Below are 16,710 nucleotides of genomic sequence, written 5' to 3' on the forward strand. Positions count from 1 at the left end.
GGAGCTTTGGCAAAATCACATTGGCTTCCCTGTTATTTTCTTCCTCCTTTCTTTCCCTTAACTAGAGAATAAATTGGCATCTTTTTTAATTACACTGGTTAACATTTGAATTTAATTGTTCCATTCTAATTTATAATGCTAATGAGTAGAATGTTATATGGAGCATTTTTATTTCTCTAAAACTAATCTCTATATTTAATTTAGTTTCCTTTTATTTAGATGACTCTCTTCTGAGTTTTTCCTGCAGCATAAGAACTCCTTAGATATCTGAACCCCAGGTCTCCAGGGAATCTGATTGTGCTCTGCAACTATGCTGGGCCATCTACCACCCTGAACAATAACAACAATAAAATCAGGTATTTTTTCCTTCCTTTCTAACTCTCTTGCTTTTATTGTCAAATGTTTACCCAGCAACTAGGAAAACAGACACATAAAAATGCAAAAATTAAATATGATTGGCACTGCTTTGTTTGAAATTTCGGTGTAATGTATGGCTTTTTTTCTCTTGAAGTTCTATTAAATGCTTGGCATGTTTCTTGTATTTATTAGTGGCAGCACCATAAACATAAATGAAATACCTATTTCTAGAACAAAAAGAGGACTTGAGTCCTTATTGGCAAAATGCAGTAAGCAATTATGCTTGTTAAATGTTTTCTGTGATTCACTCTGCTGCACCTGAGAAAAAGTGTTCTGTGAAATTTATTTAAAATGACTCTATTAAGTAGTGGGACCTCGATTTAGCCATTATTAATACATTGAAACCAACAGAGAGCCTTAATAATTCTTCTATCTTCGTCACAAGATCATAAGTAGTAATGAACTTTATTCCAAATGGTCATTATGAACCAATGTTTATAATTACTTCCAAAATGGATTGTTGTGTTGAAAATTTTAAGATAATTTGAAATTACATTATATCATACATAATGAATGTGCTTGTAATTAAAATATTCTCTGACTTGCTTTGATAAATATTATGGTTTATGTTTTATTTTATTGTATAACTTCAATTTTTTATACTAGTTTTAAAATCTTCTATGTCCTACTAGGTGCAAGGCATTGAGCTAGGTGCCCAACTTGATATAAACACAAATGATATATAATCTCTAACTTTAAAAAGCTTGTAATTTAGTAAGGGGATAAGACAACATGACCACAAATAAAGCTCAGTAAGAAAATTGCCATGAAAACATTCAAGTGAAGAGTAATGAGGGATCAAAAGTGAGAGTGTCAAGGCTGAAGCATAAAGTGCAATGTTTAAAAAAGGCTTTGAAGGGGAGGATGGTCATCTTATGTGACCACAACAGCTTTGGATACACGCATCCTGATGAAGAAAGTTTTGTATTGCTATGTGTTGATTCCTCTCTTTCATTTTTGTGTTGTTTTAAATTATGTTAAAATTAATAGAGTTGATTAGTTACTACAGATGGTAACTAGACTTAAAATAGGGATTCTTTTGTAAGATATGTAAATGTCAAATCTCTATTATGTACATCTAAAACCGATAGGATATTTTATGTCAATTATATGTCAATTAAAAAATGTGATAATTTGTATAAGGCTAGCTTTATCAAATACTTTTGGTGATCAAACACTTTTGGCAAGGTTATTACAATTTAAAAAAGAGTTTTAAAGATTTTTAGAAAAAATGTTTTCAGATATTCGTAAAAACTTTAAAATAACATGTACATAATCAAATAATCTGCTAAGTACATGTAATTTGCCTATGTTTATTAGAATAGTATGTCTAAGAACTATTAATTAACCTTTAATACTCTAGTTTTAGTTACCATGTATTCTTAAAAGTAATTAATTAATGTTTGTTTCTTCAAAAATATTGTGTAAAATTTAGAGTTTCCGTCAGACCCTAATGTGTTCTCCCATTTAGTCTGACTTAGTGAAATACTACTCGATATAGGCCTTGAAAACTCATATTCTATCTTTAAAGGGCATACAGTAGTCCCCAGGAGAGACTTCTTCCATTTCCCCATGAGAGCTTGGTATCTGACCTTTCTGTCTTCTTCATAAGTAGATTTATGATTTACAACAGCTAATGGAGATTCATGTACCAGGTAAGAAAGCTGAGACTTGGAGCGTTGCCGGATGGAAGCTCTGTAAATAAACAAAAATATGAAAGAGTCTGTAGATTATGGGCAGATTGGAACAGGATTCGACTGGTATCCAAGTTTACAAGTGTCAAATAAACAGAAATGTTTGCCAGGTCACATGGTAACCAGATAAGGGAGCTTTCTGGTTAAACTTGACAGAGCTATTCTTAGGGCAGAACTAATCAGTGGGGTTGCTCTAGACCCCAAGCTAGACCCTGATTCAGAATGTACCCCAGGAGAGAGAATCAGAAGGGAGGCAAAGTTGTCCCACTAGTCCACCAAAAAAAGTGTAAGATTCAATTTCATTCCAAACTCACGTGGTTCTGATAATTGCTATAATGGCAATGGATCTTTGCCTTTACCTCCCTTCTGGTTGTAGGCTATGGTTTTCCCTCTCTTTCACTCTCTCTTTCTTCCTTCCTCCCTCCCTCCCTACCAGGATGTCTGCCACCTGGATACCAATGAGGTAGTAGGAGGAAATACGGCCCCTAGTGAAGTTTTCTCCAGCCTATGTATCGCCCCTAGAGATGCATTTAGTCAACAAATATATTACGGAAATATAACTGAGTTTGATGTAGTCATTCATTCATTCATTCAAGAGGTTTACTAGGCACTACAACATGCAAACCAATGCCAAGTGTTTTGGGTGATACAATGACTGGTCAACCACAGACTTCTCCCTCAAGGAGCTTAAATCTTATAGAAAAGCAGCACATGTACCCAACTCTATTGTAAGGAAGAATGTGCTAAGTGCTATAAGGCAGATTTGAATTAAGAGTATGGAAATTTAAAGGAAAAAAAATGTATGACATGTGTTACAATGTTTTTTGTAGGCTAGAGAGAAAAGCATTTCTGATTGAAGAAACAGTATAAAGAGAAGCATAGAATGAAGAGAGAACAGAGATACTCATTGTATATATTTAGCACAGGACAAATATAGGAAGTGATTGGTTCAGGTATGTCTTTTTTCCCCTGAGATTTCTGGGAAGGAGACTCCTACTTTTTTATAGGTTAAACTTGAAAGTATGTAGCCCTGGGAGCTGCTGGCAATTATGTCAAAACTCTTAAGGAAAGAAGCTTCCCAAAAATGAAGCAAATACTGAAAATAAAGTAGAGCTGAGAAGGAAAGAGAGAGAAACTAGGAATATTCTCCTCAGACTAGTTACATAAATTGATTTCCTCCCTTTAAAGGTTAAACAAGGTTGGGTTAGGTTTTCATTCATTTGCAAATAAGTCTTAAGTGACAAAGGCAACCCCGAAGACTTGAAAGGAAGTAACCTTATTGAAGCACTTAATGTTAAACAATTTGGTGTAAAGAGACAGATGTTAGTGATGAGGAGACCTGCATCAACTGCTTTAGTGCAATCTAGATGGAACCATTCACAAGTCTCTATCATTTGTATCCAGGTGAAATTAGACTAAAATAAACATCAGGGCGGTGTCTCCCTACTATATATGCTCATCAAGACTTCTTGAGAAGGTAATAACACATTGACTTAATTACTCTAATTTGTCCCCACATTTTGTTAATGGTACCCCCATCTTCTTAGTCACCCAGGTTCAGCGAGGTACATTTACCTCGAATCCTCCCTCTTCCTTTTCTTGCACATTCAAACTCTTACAAACTTCATTATGACCAGGCATGAAACCACTCCCCATCCCTATTCCCTGCTATCAAACTGGCCTCTGGGACACCCCAATTCCCTCCCATCTGGCCTGAAACTCTAAAGCAAGCGTATTTTGGGAGGCTAAGGTCGAGCTGTCTTCTCCAGAAGGTGTGAGGAACAGGCAAGTGTCACCTGGAGAGAGCAGAGTGCATGACAGGGCTAAGACTTAAGGTCATGAGGCTAACGTGAAACTCAGAGCACTGGACGCCATAGTAGGAGCATGTGAAGAGGAGAAGGCATCAAATTCCTGACTACTTCCCAGGTCTGAGCATGGGAAGACCTATTTCCTTGTCCCCTCAGATTTCTATTATTTTAATCCTATATTCTTAAGTCTCTCTCCCTCTTCCTATTCCCCAAACTATTCCCAATGAGACAGCTAAGCAGGCACCCTATTTGTCAGCCATCTCCCACTGTGGTCTACCATAAACACCAGAGTTAAAATTCTATCACATCCCTTTTCAGAAACCTACAGCATCTCTCTCTCCCATTCTTAGAAGCTGTGTTACCACTTCTTGCAACAAATAAAAACAGCTAATTTAGGGAATAAACACTCTCTTGCTCTCTCTCTTTTTCAACATTATTACTATTGTCCATTAAAATGTTCTTAAACTTAAAATATATCACTAAAGAGGAACTTAGCCTTCAGAAAGTCTGGAGCAAGGAAATAAAACACAAATTAATATTTCACTTAGTCATCTTTCAACAAAAAATCTGTCAGCATACACAGTGAGATATTTCTAAATAACCTTCTTACTCAAACTTATACATATTTCTCTGCAGAAGATTGATAGCTACTTTCTGTGTATAGATCATATTTCTCATCCTAGTCAGCAAAATGTAGAATTTGTGAGAACTTATAATCAAATAGAAAATGTTCATATTTAAAATGGTTATCTGGTCCTAATAATAAACTGTAAGTAAACTGCTTAGATAAGGTAGAATTTGGTTCATCTGAAAAGTTAGGAAAATATTTTCTTGTTGACATAACTGCGAAATAGATAAGTCTTCTCTTAGCAACCTTTAACCTAGTGATCAAAGGGGATGCTTAGTTATTTTCTGTGTTTAAGAAATTAGTTGATATACTCAGGTTGTGATTCTAATGACTCTTATAATTTAATTCGTTTTTCCAATCTGCAAAGTATGGTTAAGCATGATGCCAGAAGTCTATAAAAATTACCTAACAATTTTGGCAATTTTTATAGTTTTTAGTTTCTAGGATAACTTGAAGCTATGACTTTATTTTCCAAATTTAATAAATTGAATAAAACTAGCAATTCATGAAACTTTTCTGAATAGACGTGTTCTCGAAAGGAAAAATAAAAAAACTCCAAGCATAAACTTAGTGAATTATTCTTTTGCTGTTAAAAATATATCTGTGTTTGAACTACTTGGAGTTGTTACCTGACTGTTTTGTTTTAAGCCTCTTTAACCACTTTTCAATAAACAATTAGCTATCTTGAATGAGCAAGTTCTATAACTGAGCCTTTGCTCAAAACTTTGCCCTGAGCTAAGTATCATAGAAACGGTAGAGCAGAGGTAGAGAAATATACTCTCAGCCCGTTACCTACTAACAGTCTCCTAACCTAAAAAAAAATCTTGAATAACATTTTCATGAATATAGACAAATAGTACTGGGCAGAATTCTTCTTAACACACAGACTTTGAACTTTAAAGGAGCTGTTTATTGAAACTTTTAAATCGGGATGAAAGACTAAAGTTTACAGTCTTGCTAATAACATACTCCAAAAATATGTTTTGAAAGTGAATACCCATATAGTCATCCACAGAAAAATAAATAGCAAATGTTTAGGAAAATTCTCTTTGAATATTATAAAGTACATTTCTTATTTTATTTAGCTAAGGCATGGTTTGACTTCGGATGGGTTACTCTGGAAACAAAAAATGTTTGCATTCATTGTAACTTAATACGTTAAAGAGTGGAGCTAAAGGAATGAATTTGACCGCCATAGAAGATGGTGCTTCATACCACAGTTAGCTTTGCAGAAGAAAGACTAAACACAGATTTTTTTTTTTTTAAATCTCCTTTCTAAACTCAATAAGTAACATTTTAACTATAGAGTGTCTCTATCATGATCCTACCCCCGATAAGATGAGAAGCCAAAGTTAAACAAAAAATTCCCAGGAAATGGAAACAGAAATGTCAGTATAGCAACCCAGGATTTATTTGCATGTTCATATTATACAAGATCTGGTGCCATGCCCAGGGCTCTCCTGGTAGCACCCAAGACATTGCCTAAAGATCACAGCTGCAGAAGGCTTTTAAGAACATTCGAAAACCTTAAAATCTGTCCCATGGCTTGACTTACCTTAAACTAGCCTGGTAGCTCCCTCTGCTAAAGGTCTGTTCACTCTCAAGGAAGGCATCTTCAGTTTCATCTTTTCCTATTCAACACAACATGAAGGATTCCTTAGTGTATACAATAAGTAGAATAAAATTATTTACTATGTTTGCTGGTCATATCATTACCATGTCTGATGCTAAAACATTCTATTAACTTTATTGCAATAAATAGAATTTAGTACTTCTTCAGCACATTTTAATAAAAAAAAATCAAAATACTCAGCAAGGCTATATCTTTTGAACTATATGATAGCCTATGTGTTATCACCACAGAAATAGATATCCTAGAGCATGAATCGTAAAAACCTTAAGGGAAGCCTACTAGAAGTAGAAAAAATGATAGACTCATCAATTTAAAACATATATATATTTTTAGAATAAATCACCTGTTAACTATATACAACGATATAGTTATACCCAATTGTAGACTATATAATTATACCAAGTGGAGTTCAAAAATTGAGAAGCGATATGGTAGTGAAAGTTTGGAGTGGTTGGTTAATGTAGATTGAAATAAACCTCTAAATCTAAAATTCAGATTGAAAAAGAGAAGGTGCATTATCGTCTGAAATATCTATCTACATTAGTAAAAACAAGCATAAAACATTTTAGTCATCGATTAATTCATTCAACCAATAAGAATTGAGCTCCTACCGTGTGCAGGACACTATAGGAAGGAAGCTAGTTTATAACAAACTGGGGAGAAAAAAGAGACAGATGGAGTTGAAAGCTCTTCCACAGAAGACCTAGATTTTAGCTCTATAATTTGATCAAGTAACCGAACCTCCTTAGCTTCTGTTTTTCCTTTTTCATCTAAATAATGCCTTGATGGGATTTTGGAAGATCAAGTAAGAGTATATACTGAAATGCATTGAAGCACATAAAGCATTATATACATTAACTCTTCAATATAATGTACAAGGGTAAAGAAAAAAAGGACTTGCCCTTTATGTACTCTTCATTAAGGGCTTGATCTCCTTGACTTTGTAAAGTCACTAGAGTGAAGTAAACTCCTTTCCTCTCCAACAATTCTTCATGAGTGCCTCTTTCCACTGCTGCACCATGTTCAAAACCAATAATGACATCTGCAGCTCTGACTGTGGATAGGCGATGAGCAACTGAAATGATCGTATGACCATGCTGAATCTGTAAGAATGGACAGAGCACGTTACACAAGAATGGAAGACAGAGCTGACATTGTTGACCTTTGGATCATCTCAGAATCTATAAGTCAGAGCCTTGGTCCTTGGGAAAATCCTTAATAGGCTATGCAGACATTAGGAAAGGCCAGGACACTTTCTCGAGGCCATAAATACCATCACATGTTGGTCCGGTTGCTGCTATTAATCAACAGCTAAAAACAAAACAGGAAATTTTGAAAATCACATATTATAAGTCAGGCTTAACAAAATTTTAAGTTTTACATGTGTAATTTTGGGGAGCAGATCATAACTGTCTTCTGTTCAACTGTGAGAAACATTATTGTCAGCCAATACTTTCTAAACAGTCAGACTAGATACACTGACCCAGGAGTAGTCTCTCTCTCTCTCTCTCCCCTCGCCATCTCCTCCCCCACCTGCAAGAAGCCTTTCATACGGCAGCACAAGCATTTCCACACGGACCTGTAAAATGAACTCAGACTTTCAACAAACCTTACTCAATGCCTCTTGCACCATGGCTTCACTCTCATTATCCAGCGCCGAGGTGGCCATGTCCAAAAGCAAGATCTTGGGGTTTCGGATGAGGGCTCTAGCAATAGCTACTCTCTGTTTCTGGCCACCACTCATCTGGCCTCCTCCTTCTCCAACAAGAGTGTCAAATTGCTAGAAAGAAAGTGATACCAGTAATGAAGTGGAAGAATTTGATGACTCCTGACGGTGATCCATCACAAGGTTCTTTCCAGCTTCCTCCTTTGTAGGTCCAACTTTCGCTGAAAGAAATACGCTTCCTGAAACAAGAATAATGCCTCAAGGCATTATTGTCTCATCAATATTTGTATGTAAGATAAATAAATTTATTTAGTCTTTCATTCTCAGATTCACTGGGCTGTATAAATATTTCTTTCTTTTTAGTTTAACTTCAAATAAAATGTTTCCACCGAAACAAAAGTTGATCAGGTCCCGAATATCCATTTTAGAGGATTTAAGCACATATCAAGTCCTTGTCTCTTTTCTCTAGCTAGACGACACAGAAAAACATAATGCTAAAGCTGTCTTTTATTGTGAATGAAAGACCAAACTAGCTTTATAATCTTTACCATTGACAGCAGTTACTGAGTATCTTGCTTGTTTAGCATTACACTGGAATCTCACAATGAAGCGTGGATGTCAGATTCTTATCTTGCTTATTAAGAGCTGAGCACCTATATAAAGCATGGAGCTGAGCTCCTCACACATATCATTTCATTTAGTCCTCACAGATACCCCGTGAGGTAGGTACTGCTGTTCTCCTTAATTGATGCATAAGGAAATTCTGGGGCATAAGCGGGTAAAGTAACTTGCCCAAATTCATAAAGCTTGCATGTGGAGAAGCTGGGATTTGTATGGAGGCAATCTGATGCTAAAGCTTTATACTCTTTAACCACTAGACTATATTGTACTCATGGCAACAATCCTATTCATATAGGTAATTTAGAAGGCCAAATAGGAAGTGTTCTAGAGCACAGACTCTGGAGTAAGACTGCCTGGGTGTGAGCCTTGTCTCTCCTTCCTTGAGCAAGTTATTTGATCTCTGAGAACCTCAATTCTACATCTATAGTTAGGGAGAATAATAAAAGCTTCCTGAAAGGAGAATAGTGAAATGAAGGTTAAATGCATTAATAGCTATAAAGTATTAAGAATATTGCCTGGTTTGTAGTAAGTCTTATATAAGTGTTAATTAGTGATAACTCTTCTTTGACTTAGCTGACCATTGGCCACAAAATCTATATACATATGGAATATGGAATGGATTTTAGTTGTTGTTTAAGATGAAGATAAATGAGGAATTTTTAAATATGTTGGGTACAGTACCAAGGACAAAATATTAGCTGTTTAAGCATAAGAAAATTAAAGAACAATGATAATGGTAGATATCAAAAGAGGATTGTGCAAGTTGTTACCACATAACAATTTATCATTTGCTTAGACAAATGCTTAATAGATGAAATAAAGAAATTTTTGACTGTGTCAAAGGGAAGCTTAAAAGGAAGTTACTCAGTTTGGGAGACTTTTAATATGTTAACAATATGTTTTTAAACATAGCTCATGGTACATTTCCAGGCATTAAACTAAAACATGACATTATGAATTTAACGATTTAGGATTCAAATAAAAAGAAATACATACTATTGTATAACTTTTTTTCCTTCTACAGCTTCTGGGTTTCCCCACGTAATAAGAGGCTTAGGGTACCTGTGGCAGATCCATGATGAAATTGTAGGCATTGGCTTTCTTGGCAGCTTGGACTATATCTTCCATCGTTGCATCTTCTCTGCCATAGCGAATATTCTCGGCAATGGTGGTGGAGAACAGAATGGGCTCCTGCTCCACTACCCCAATCTGAGCTCTAAGCCACTGAATGTTAAGAGAGCGAATGTCATGGCCATCCAAAGTCACCTAGAGAACATGAGCACAACATCACATCTCTTGGAATCCTTTAGGATTCTGAATCACAATATTACGCTTGTATTTAACCTATGGGGAGTAAAAAGAGAGACCTGTAAGATTGTAACAGAAACGATTCTTCTTATAATCTTATTGTTTATATAAAGATGACAAGGTGTAATTGAAATCAAGAATAGCTGTAGGACAATTCACTGTAGAAACACAAATGATGTAAAAGTCACTTGGTTTAACACAACGCCCAGGAATGGAAAAGTTTTCAATTCCTCAATAAAGAGTAGAGTCAGTTGTTCATCATACTTTGAGTATTTTTATTATGTTTTGACTTGTGACCTAACAATGGACTTCAAAAGATATAATGGAAATAAGCAATGATCCCTATCTTGTGTATATGGTTGATAGTAAGTCTTACTTTCTGCTGGATTCATCAAATAGCACTTTGCTGTTCAAAAGCAATTGAAACTATAAGTGAGATAAAATAGAAAGCACTATCAGCAAAGCCGTAAAAATCTTACATCATGAAACCATGATTTGTATATATTCAGAGTATAGTTATACTAGTATATAGCAAAAAAATACCCGAAGGGTGAAATGTCTGTGACAAAGTAAATTTCTGGCATGTTTGCCATGTCACTGTTCACAGTACATACATTATAGAGAACTCATGGCATTGAAACCATTTAATATATAGTCAAATGATTCTATCTCAAGGCATCAAATAGATGTTGACAAGAATGACTTTGAAAGTGAAAAGAGGATAGCCTTTGGCATCCATCTGACCTGGGTTCAAATCCAGGGGCAAGTCTCAAATCTATCTGACGTTTTCCTCATTTGTAAACTGGGCATATTTACCTTTGGCAGTCATTGTAAAAATAAGTAATCATTTTTATAAAGTGCTTGAATCATAATTTGTGATAAATAAATGCCAATTATTAATATTTATTTCTTAGTTTCAGTCTATGGTTATAATAAAATAAACACAAGGAATAAAAGACTAAGTAGTTTGTAAAAATTATATAAAAATTTTTTATACCTAACTTCTCAAAGAATCAAGAGCTGTTCTCTGTTAATTCTGATGGTGTAAGCTTTCCTATACTTAGCATCTGGAGAACTTCAGTTAAACTATAATGATTTTGTCACAATACAAAGAAAGAAATAAAAATGGTTCACTGAAGAAGCAGTAATACCATTTTGAATGCATCTGCATATTCAGGTCCATCACTGAGCGAATGGACTGGGCATTCAGCAGACATGGTCACCATGCAGGGAACTGGTACAGTCAACTCAGTCAAAATCATTACGTCAGCTACACGTATGTCAGCATGATCTCAGTGTAAGCTAGGCTTTAGTGTTTGACCAATGTGTCACCATGTGCACTCTCTCATTTTCTGTATTGAGAAGTTTTTCTGGAAGACTCATACCGTGCCTTCACTGGGGTCATAGAATCGCTGAATGAGCTGCAGAGCTGTGCTTTTCCCAGCTCCACTGGATCCTACCACAGCTGTCATTTCTCCTGATTTAATGACCATGCTGAGGTTATTTAAAATCTGCAGAGAAGAAAAGAACAATGTTCAGATTGTCAGCAATTAAGCTACAAGTTAGAATGCTTTGTGAGGATACCGTATGTGTATTTACTTATGCCCCACAAGCAGTATCCACCAATAAGCAGCAAATTAGTAAAAAGTGCCTAACGTGAGGTTTTAGCATTTAGCACATTACTTATTATTTAACTGATAAGTTTAATCAACAAATAAAATGATGTGTGGTAACACTTGAAGTAAGTCAGCCATGTCAACTTTTAAAAGTAAGTTCCAGAATCTAATTTAAAACATTTCTGACATGCTAGTATACCTCAAGAAGACTGTTCCAATTAGTTAAGGGAAGAAAGCCATTAAGTTAGAGATACAGTACTAATTTACTGATCACAGATTAATAATAAACCAATTTGCAAAGTTTAAGCTGTCATACACTTGTATTGCGTGTGAACATATTATTTGAATAACTTTACCTAACAAATTTTTGTGGTGTGCTTGCTAGGTACAAAGCTCTGTTCAAGGCAGAGGCTGAATGCTGAAAGGGAAGAACGAAAAGCTAATTCATAACCATCTGTTGGATAGTTTCACCAATTCAGTGGTGATTTTTGTACTTATTATGTAAAGGTGATTTCGCATCCTCCGTGTGACAAAATCTCATGTGTCTTTCATTTCATACTAAAGAGTGAGGCTTGCAAATACTTTTTCACTTATTGTACTGTATTTGATTGTACGCAACCAGTATTTGTTAACGGCTATTATGAGCTCATTCTGAACAGAGATCACAAAGGAAGATTTTAGCCACCCATTCAATAAACTTTACAGAATTAGCACTGCCTTGTAGTACTTTTACATATATTATGACATTTAATGTTTAGGTACATATGCAGTTTATAATGTTAATCAAAAATATACTTCATAAATATAATTACAATGTGTATGTACTTATGTTTTATATATCCATGTAATAGATGTGTGTATGTATGCACACGTGTGTATATATATTTACCTACATTATAGGTATGTGGTATAAGAATTAAGCTGTATAGGATTTAGCTCTGTGGGGAAACAGAAATATTATTAAGAATGGATGGCTAGAGATACTCTGTTAAAAATGAGGAAAAAGTCTCATTCAAAGATATTTCCTTCAGGGGGAGTAGATTCTAATTTTCCTATAGAGTAAATTGCTTTTAAAGATATTTACCCAGGAAGTTAAAGAAAAACTAAATTTTCTTCACCAAGTGCCCTGGACAATCGACATATAAGCATATCACAAGATTACCTTTCCTCCAAGGACTGATCTAGCAGTCCAGCTGAAATTACAGATAGAAAGTAAAAAACTACAAAGACAGCAGCTTTCTTTTACTACTTCATACCTTACCTACTCCAAGTGTTCTGCCTCTAAGGAGGTGGTTTGACACAGCTGTGCTTCTTAATTGTTCTGATTGCCTTGCAGTTTATTTAGCTTATGGTTACAATGACAGGACCTGCCATTCATTTCGACAGAGTATCTATTATACAGTTGGCTTAACCCGAAACATGCTGCCAGACTGCGTTACCACCAGAGGGATTTGCACATTATTGTTGTCACAAAGGAATGTGGTTTGTTGTCTGAGAAATGACATGACACCTAAGGACATTTTCAGAGAAACATGCTCTGTTCCGTGTTCCTGGAAACTGAGTCATACTTCTGAAAAACAAGTAATTCGTGGCTCTGGAAATGAATCATCAAAGAAGGAAATGCTATCATTCCTGGAGAAGAGATTGGACCTTACCTTCACCTCTGGTCTGGAAGGATAGTGGAAGGTCACATTATGAAATTCAATTTCACCCTTAATTCTATCCAACTTGTAACCATCTTCAGACATGCAGTCAATTATAGGTTTCTGGAGTGGAGTGGAAAAAGGATCCAGCAACAACAGGTGTTAGGAGCATCTCAATTTGAATTGACTCATAAAACTGAATAGTAACCAGGTAAAACATTGCAGAGATATGCTAAAGATAAGTTGCTTTCATATTAAATAATTATTAATAATAGTAATAATATTACCATTTAATGAGATATTAATATGTGATATATTACTACATACGAATAGTATAAGTATGTAGTATGTTACATACTTATATATATAATATATATAATAGTATAAGTATGTTATGTTACATAGAATAGTGATATGATATGTTACATATATATACCACAAACACATAAGTAACTAACATATAATTAATTTTAATATGAAATATGTCAATTATATAATTGATATATATCACATTAATTAATTTAATTTTATTATTATTTAATTGATATATTACTATGACATTTGAGTAACTATTGTAAATGATGATTAAAACTAACTGAATGTCCTCAAGTGGCGTTTTCAAATACTACCAGCTTTCAACTGATATGCTGAATTTCACCTTTGTTGTTAGTAGTGTGTCTAATCTAGTAGTTAACCATTCTAGTTAATCAGACAAGAGTGAGGGCCATCTCTTGCTGCTAGAACACTCCAGGGTTAGCTTCTTCCCTCTTCCACACTCATGAGAGAAATTTATCATCGTATCTCTATCAAGGGCTATCGTGTAATTTACTTTCTTCTCCCTGCTTTTCTAACAAAGATAGTAAAATAATTTTTGAATGCTTTAATTTTCTGTAATAGTTTCAGGGAGTTTTAAACTCATCATCTTACTTGAGCATATAACAACTGTAAGAAAGAGGCAGAATTTGGATAGCTCAACATGTCTATGTGATTTTTGACAGTCTCTTCATACCCCAATATATGAAACCCCAAAATATAAAACAAAGTGGTGAGAAATTTTCTCAAGCAGGTCATATGCCTTAAAAATAGTTATGATTTAGGGGACCCATGAAGCATGTCTGGATTTCTAGGGCTTCTGATTCTCAGTCCAGGGCATTTTTTCTGAGAGAAAGAACAACATATCGCCATCTTCCCTATTCTGTTCTTGGATTTTGACTTTCTAGCTTGACTTTTGATGTACTTCAATAGATTAACCAGGAAAATCCTAGCCAGGCTACTGGTTCCTTTTCAAGCATATAGAGACTTCCTGTCACATTTAGAAGATAATCCAATCTTATGAAATTGGCCTTACAGTCCTGAATGATCTGATCCCTTTCCTTTACTCACTACGTTCTGTCACTCTGACCTTGTTTTTCTTCCTTGCAGTTACCAAGCCCCTTTCCAGCATGGGTGTCCTTTTTCTGTGAACACCTTCCCTGCTCTTATCTCCCATGCACCACTCCTCCCCTCCCCCAGTTTGCCTTTGCATGGCTAACTCTTCTCCTTTGATTCTCAGCTCAAATACTAACCCTTCAGAGATGATGTCACCCATCCTTGTAGCTCAATTTAAAGCCTCCTTCCCCAACCCCAATCACTATCGAGTTGACCTATTTTATTTCTTTCAGTGTACCTATTACTGTCTAATATTATCTAATCTTTGAATGTGCTTACTTCTTTATTACTTGTTTCCCAGTATGATATGAACCAGGGGCTTTATTTGTTCTATTTCATTCTCGCACTCCCAATTCCTAGTGGGGCCTGGCTCAGGAGAGCACCTATTAAGTATTGCTGAATGAAGGACATTGTGATAGTTCCTCATAATTTTTAACACTGAGAGTAAATTCCTCAGGAGTTCACTCCTCTCCCCACCCCCAATCTATGAATGACCTTTACTTTTGGCTTTTACATACCCGGTCTATTGTCTCAAAAATGCTGGTAGCTGCTGCTCGCCCAGTGGCAAAGGCTTCCAAACAAGAAGATGCATTGCCAAGATTTAAAGCTCCTACTATGACACTGAGAAAAATCTGAAATGAGAAGAGATAAACATAGTTTTTATGTGTTTTTTGTCAATTTGTAAATAACATTATCTTTTGGGCTACCCGTGTGAACTCGGAGATTTCAATCAACATGAAGGGGGTTAGAAGAGTGCTATGATCATTGGATTCATTATATAAAAGAACTTCTAATGTTTTGGTTTATTTTTCTGGTTAAAAGATCCCTGAAACAATAAAGATACTATGATTAGCTTGATTGTCCTAGAGACTGGTATATGTAATATGTAATTTAGATCTGCTACTGCTGCTACTACATTATAGCTACTCATATCCTAGTTATTAGGATAACTATTGCTACCACTAGTAGTACTATACTATTACTAGCAATAATAATAACAATAATAATAAGTGTGTTTCTAAGTACTTTACCTGTATTACCTCACTTAATCCTTACAACAGAAGATTTTATTGAAACGTATGGAGGTTTCTTAACTAACCCTATGTCACAACATTAAGTGGTAGAGCAGTATATGGACCCAGGCTCCTGCTTAATGTTCTGTCTAGTTCCCAAGCTCCTCTGCTGGTGGCTGCATGCAGGTAGAGTGGCCAGGTTGCTGTGCAGAGCTCAGGAGGCTGTCCTTGACTCGCCAACCCGTCCATCTCATTAAGTTAGGTGAAGGTTACCTGATCATGATTAGATGTTCCTACCAAAGAGCACTCTGTTTTTATCTGTGCTGTTTATAAATGAATAGGCAATGAGGCAAATTCCTCGCATTGGTCTTTAGAAGGAGCACAAGACTCCTTCCCTGTCTCCTTTCAACCGCAGAATGATTGCCAGTCACATGACTTACTGGGAGGATGTTTCAATAACCACCCTCTGCTGGGGATTGCAGTTATTTGCTGAGCTAAAGGTTGACCCCTGAATGAATATAGTCTTTTTCAAGTAATCAAATGATCTTAGTCTGTGGTGGTTTCCTTGAGCTGTATTCTTCCCAGAGTCCCTCCCTGCTCTTTCTTCCTTATGGCTGGACCATGGGGCTTCTCAGACACTCCCAGCCATCTCCAGTAACCACTTCATTCCACACATCAGGATGATGTGGGTCAGCCCCCTCCTGACTTCTCCTTGAATTTCTCACTCTATGTATGAGGACGAATATTCTTTCTTCATCTGTCCTTCTGATCCTTTTCCTTAATTATGGTGAGTAGTTCCTTCTATGGCAGATTACATAATCTTTCAAGTCTGATTTCTTTATCTATAACACAAAAATAATAATAACATATACTTCATGGGATTATTATGAGAATTAAATGAGATAATGCATGTAAAGGTGATTAATCCAGTTCAGTTACATAAATAATAGTACTGATGATGATGAAAGAAGCAAGAGTCCATACTAAGGAAGTGATGAGGGGAATAGACAGAATGGCAATTGTGGTGTAATTTGGTTTAAGACCACCTTCATCCAAAGTCTTTCTACTTGAGCAAAGGAAGCTTTCCACATGTCCCAGATCAGGGGTTGGCAAACATTTTCTGTAGAAGGCCAGGTAGTAAATATTTTAAGCTTTTCTGGCCACGTGGGCTCCAAAGCAATAACTCAGCTCTGCTATTGTCTATGGCTATTAAGCAGCCATAGACAATATTAAAC

At 35.7% G+C, this 16,710-nt stretch overlaps 1 protein-coding gene across 2 annotated transcripts in view; it reads right to left on the bottom strand.

The window, feature by feature from the left end:
• ABCB11 (ATP binding cassette subfamily B member 11) overlaps positions 1-16,710 on the bottom strand; it is an 86,753-nt gene that overhangs the window by 31,973 nt on the left and 38,070 nt on the right. For both annotated transcript variants that reach the window (XR_005651243.1, XM_039855358.1), the window contains exons 11-18: positions 14,981-15,094; positions 13,047-13,157; positions 11,161-11,286; positions 9,530-9,733; positions 7,790-7,960; positions 7,082-7,283; positions 6,103-6,178; positions 2,010-2,112 (exon numbers count right to left, since the gene is read on the bottom strand). Coding sequence is in view for 1 of the 2 variants with exons in the window: in XM_039855358.1 (XP_039711292.1) it covers positions 2,010-2,112; positions 6,103-6,178; positions 7,082-7,283; positions 7,790-7,960; positions 9,530-9,733; positions 11,161-11,286; positions 13,047-13,157; positions 14,981-15,094 (1,107 nt within the window). In the remaining variant the exon portion in view is untranslated. The remainder of the gene's footprint in view (positions 1-2,009; positions 2,113-6,102; positions 6,179-7,081; positions 7,284-7,789; positions 7,961-9,529; positions 9,734-11,160; positions 11,287-13,046; positions 13,158-14,980; positions 15,095-16,710) is intronic.

The sequence above is a fragment of the Pteropus medius genome, unplaced genomic scaffold (assembly GCF_902729225.1).
Source record: "Pteropus medius unplaced genomic scaffold, Ma_sr-lr_union100, whole genome shotgun sequence".
Lineage (NCBI taxonomy): Eukaryota > Metazoa > Chordata > Mammalia > Chiroptera > Pteropodidae > Pteropus > Pteropus medius.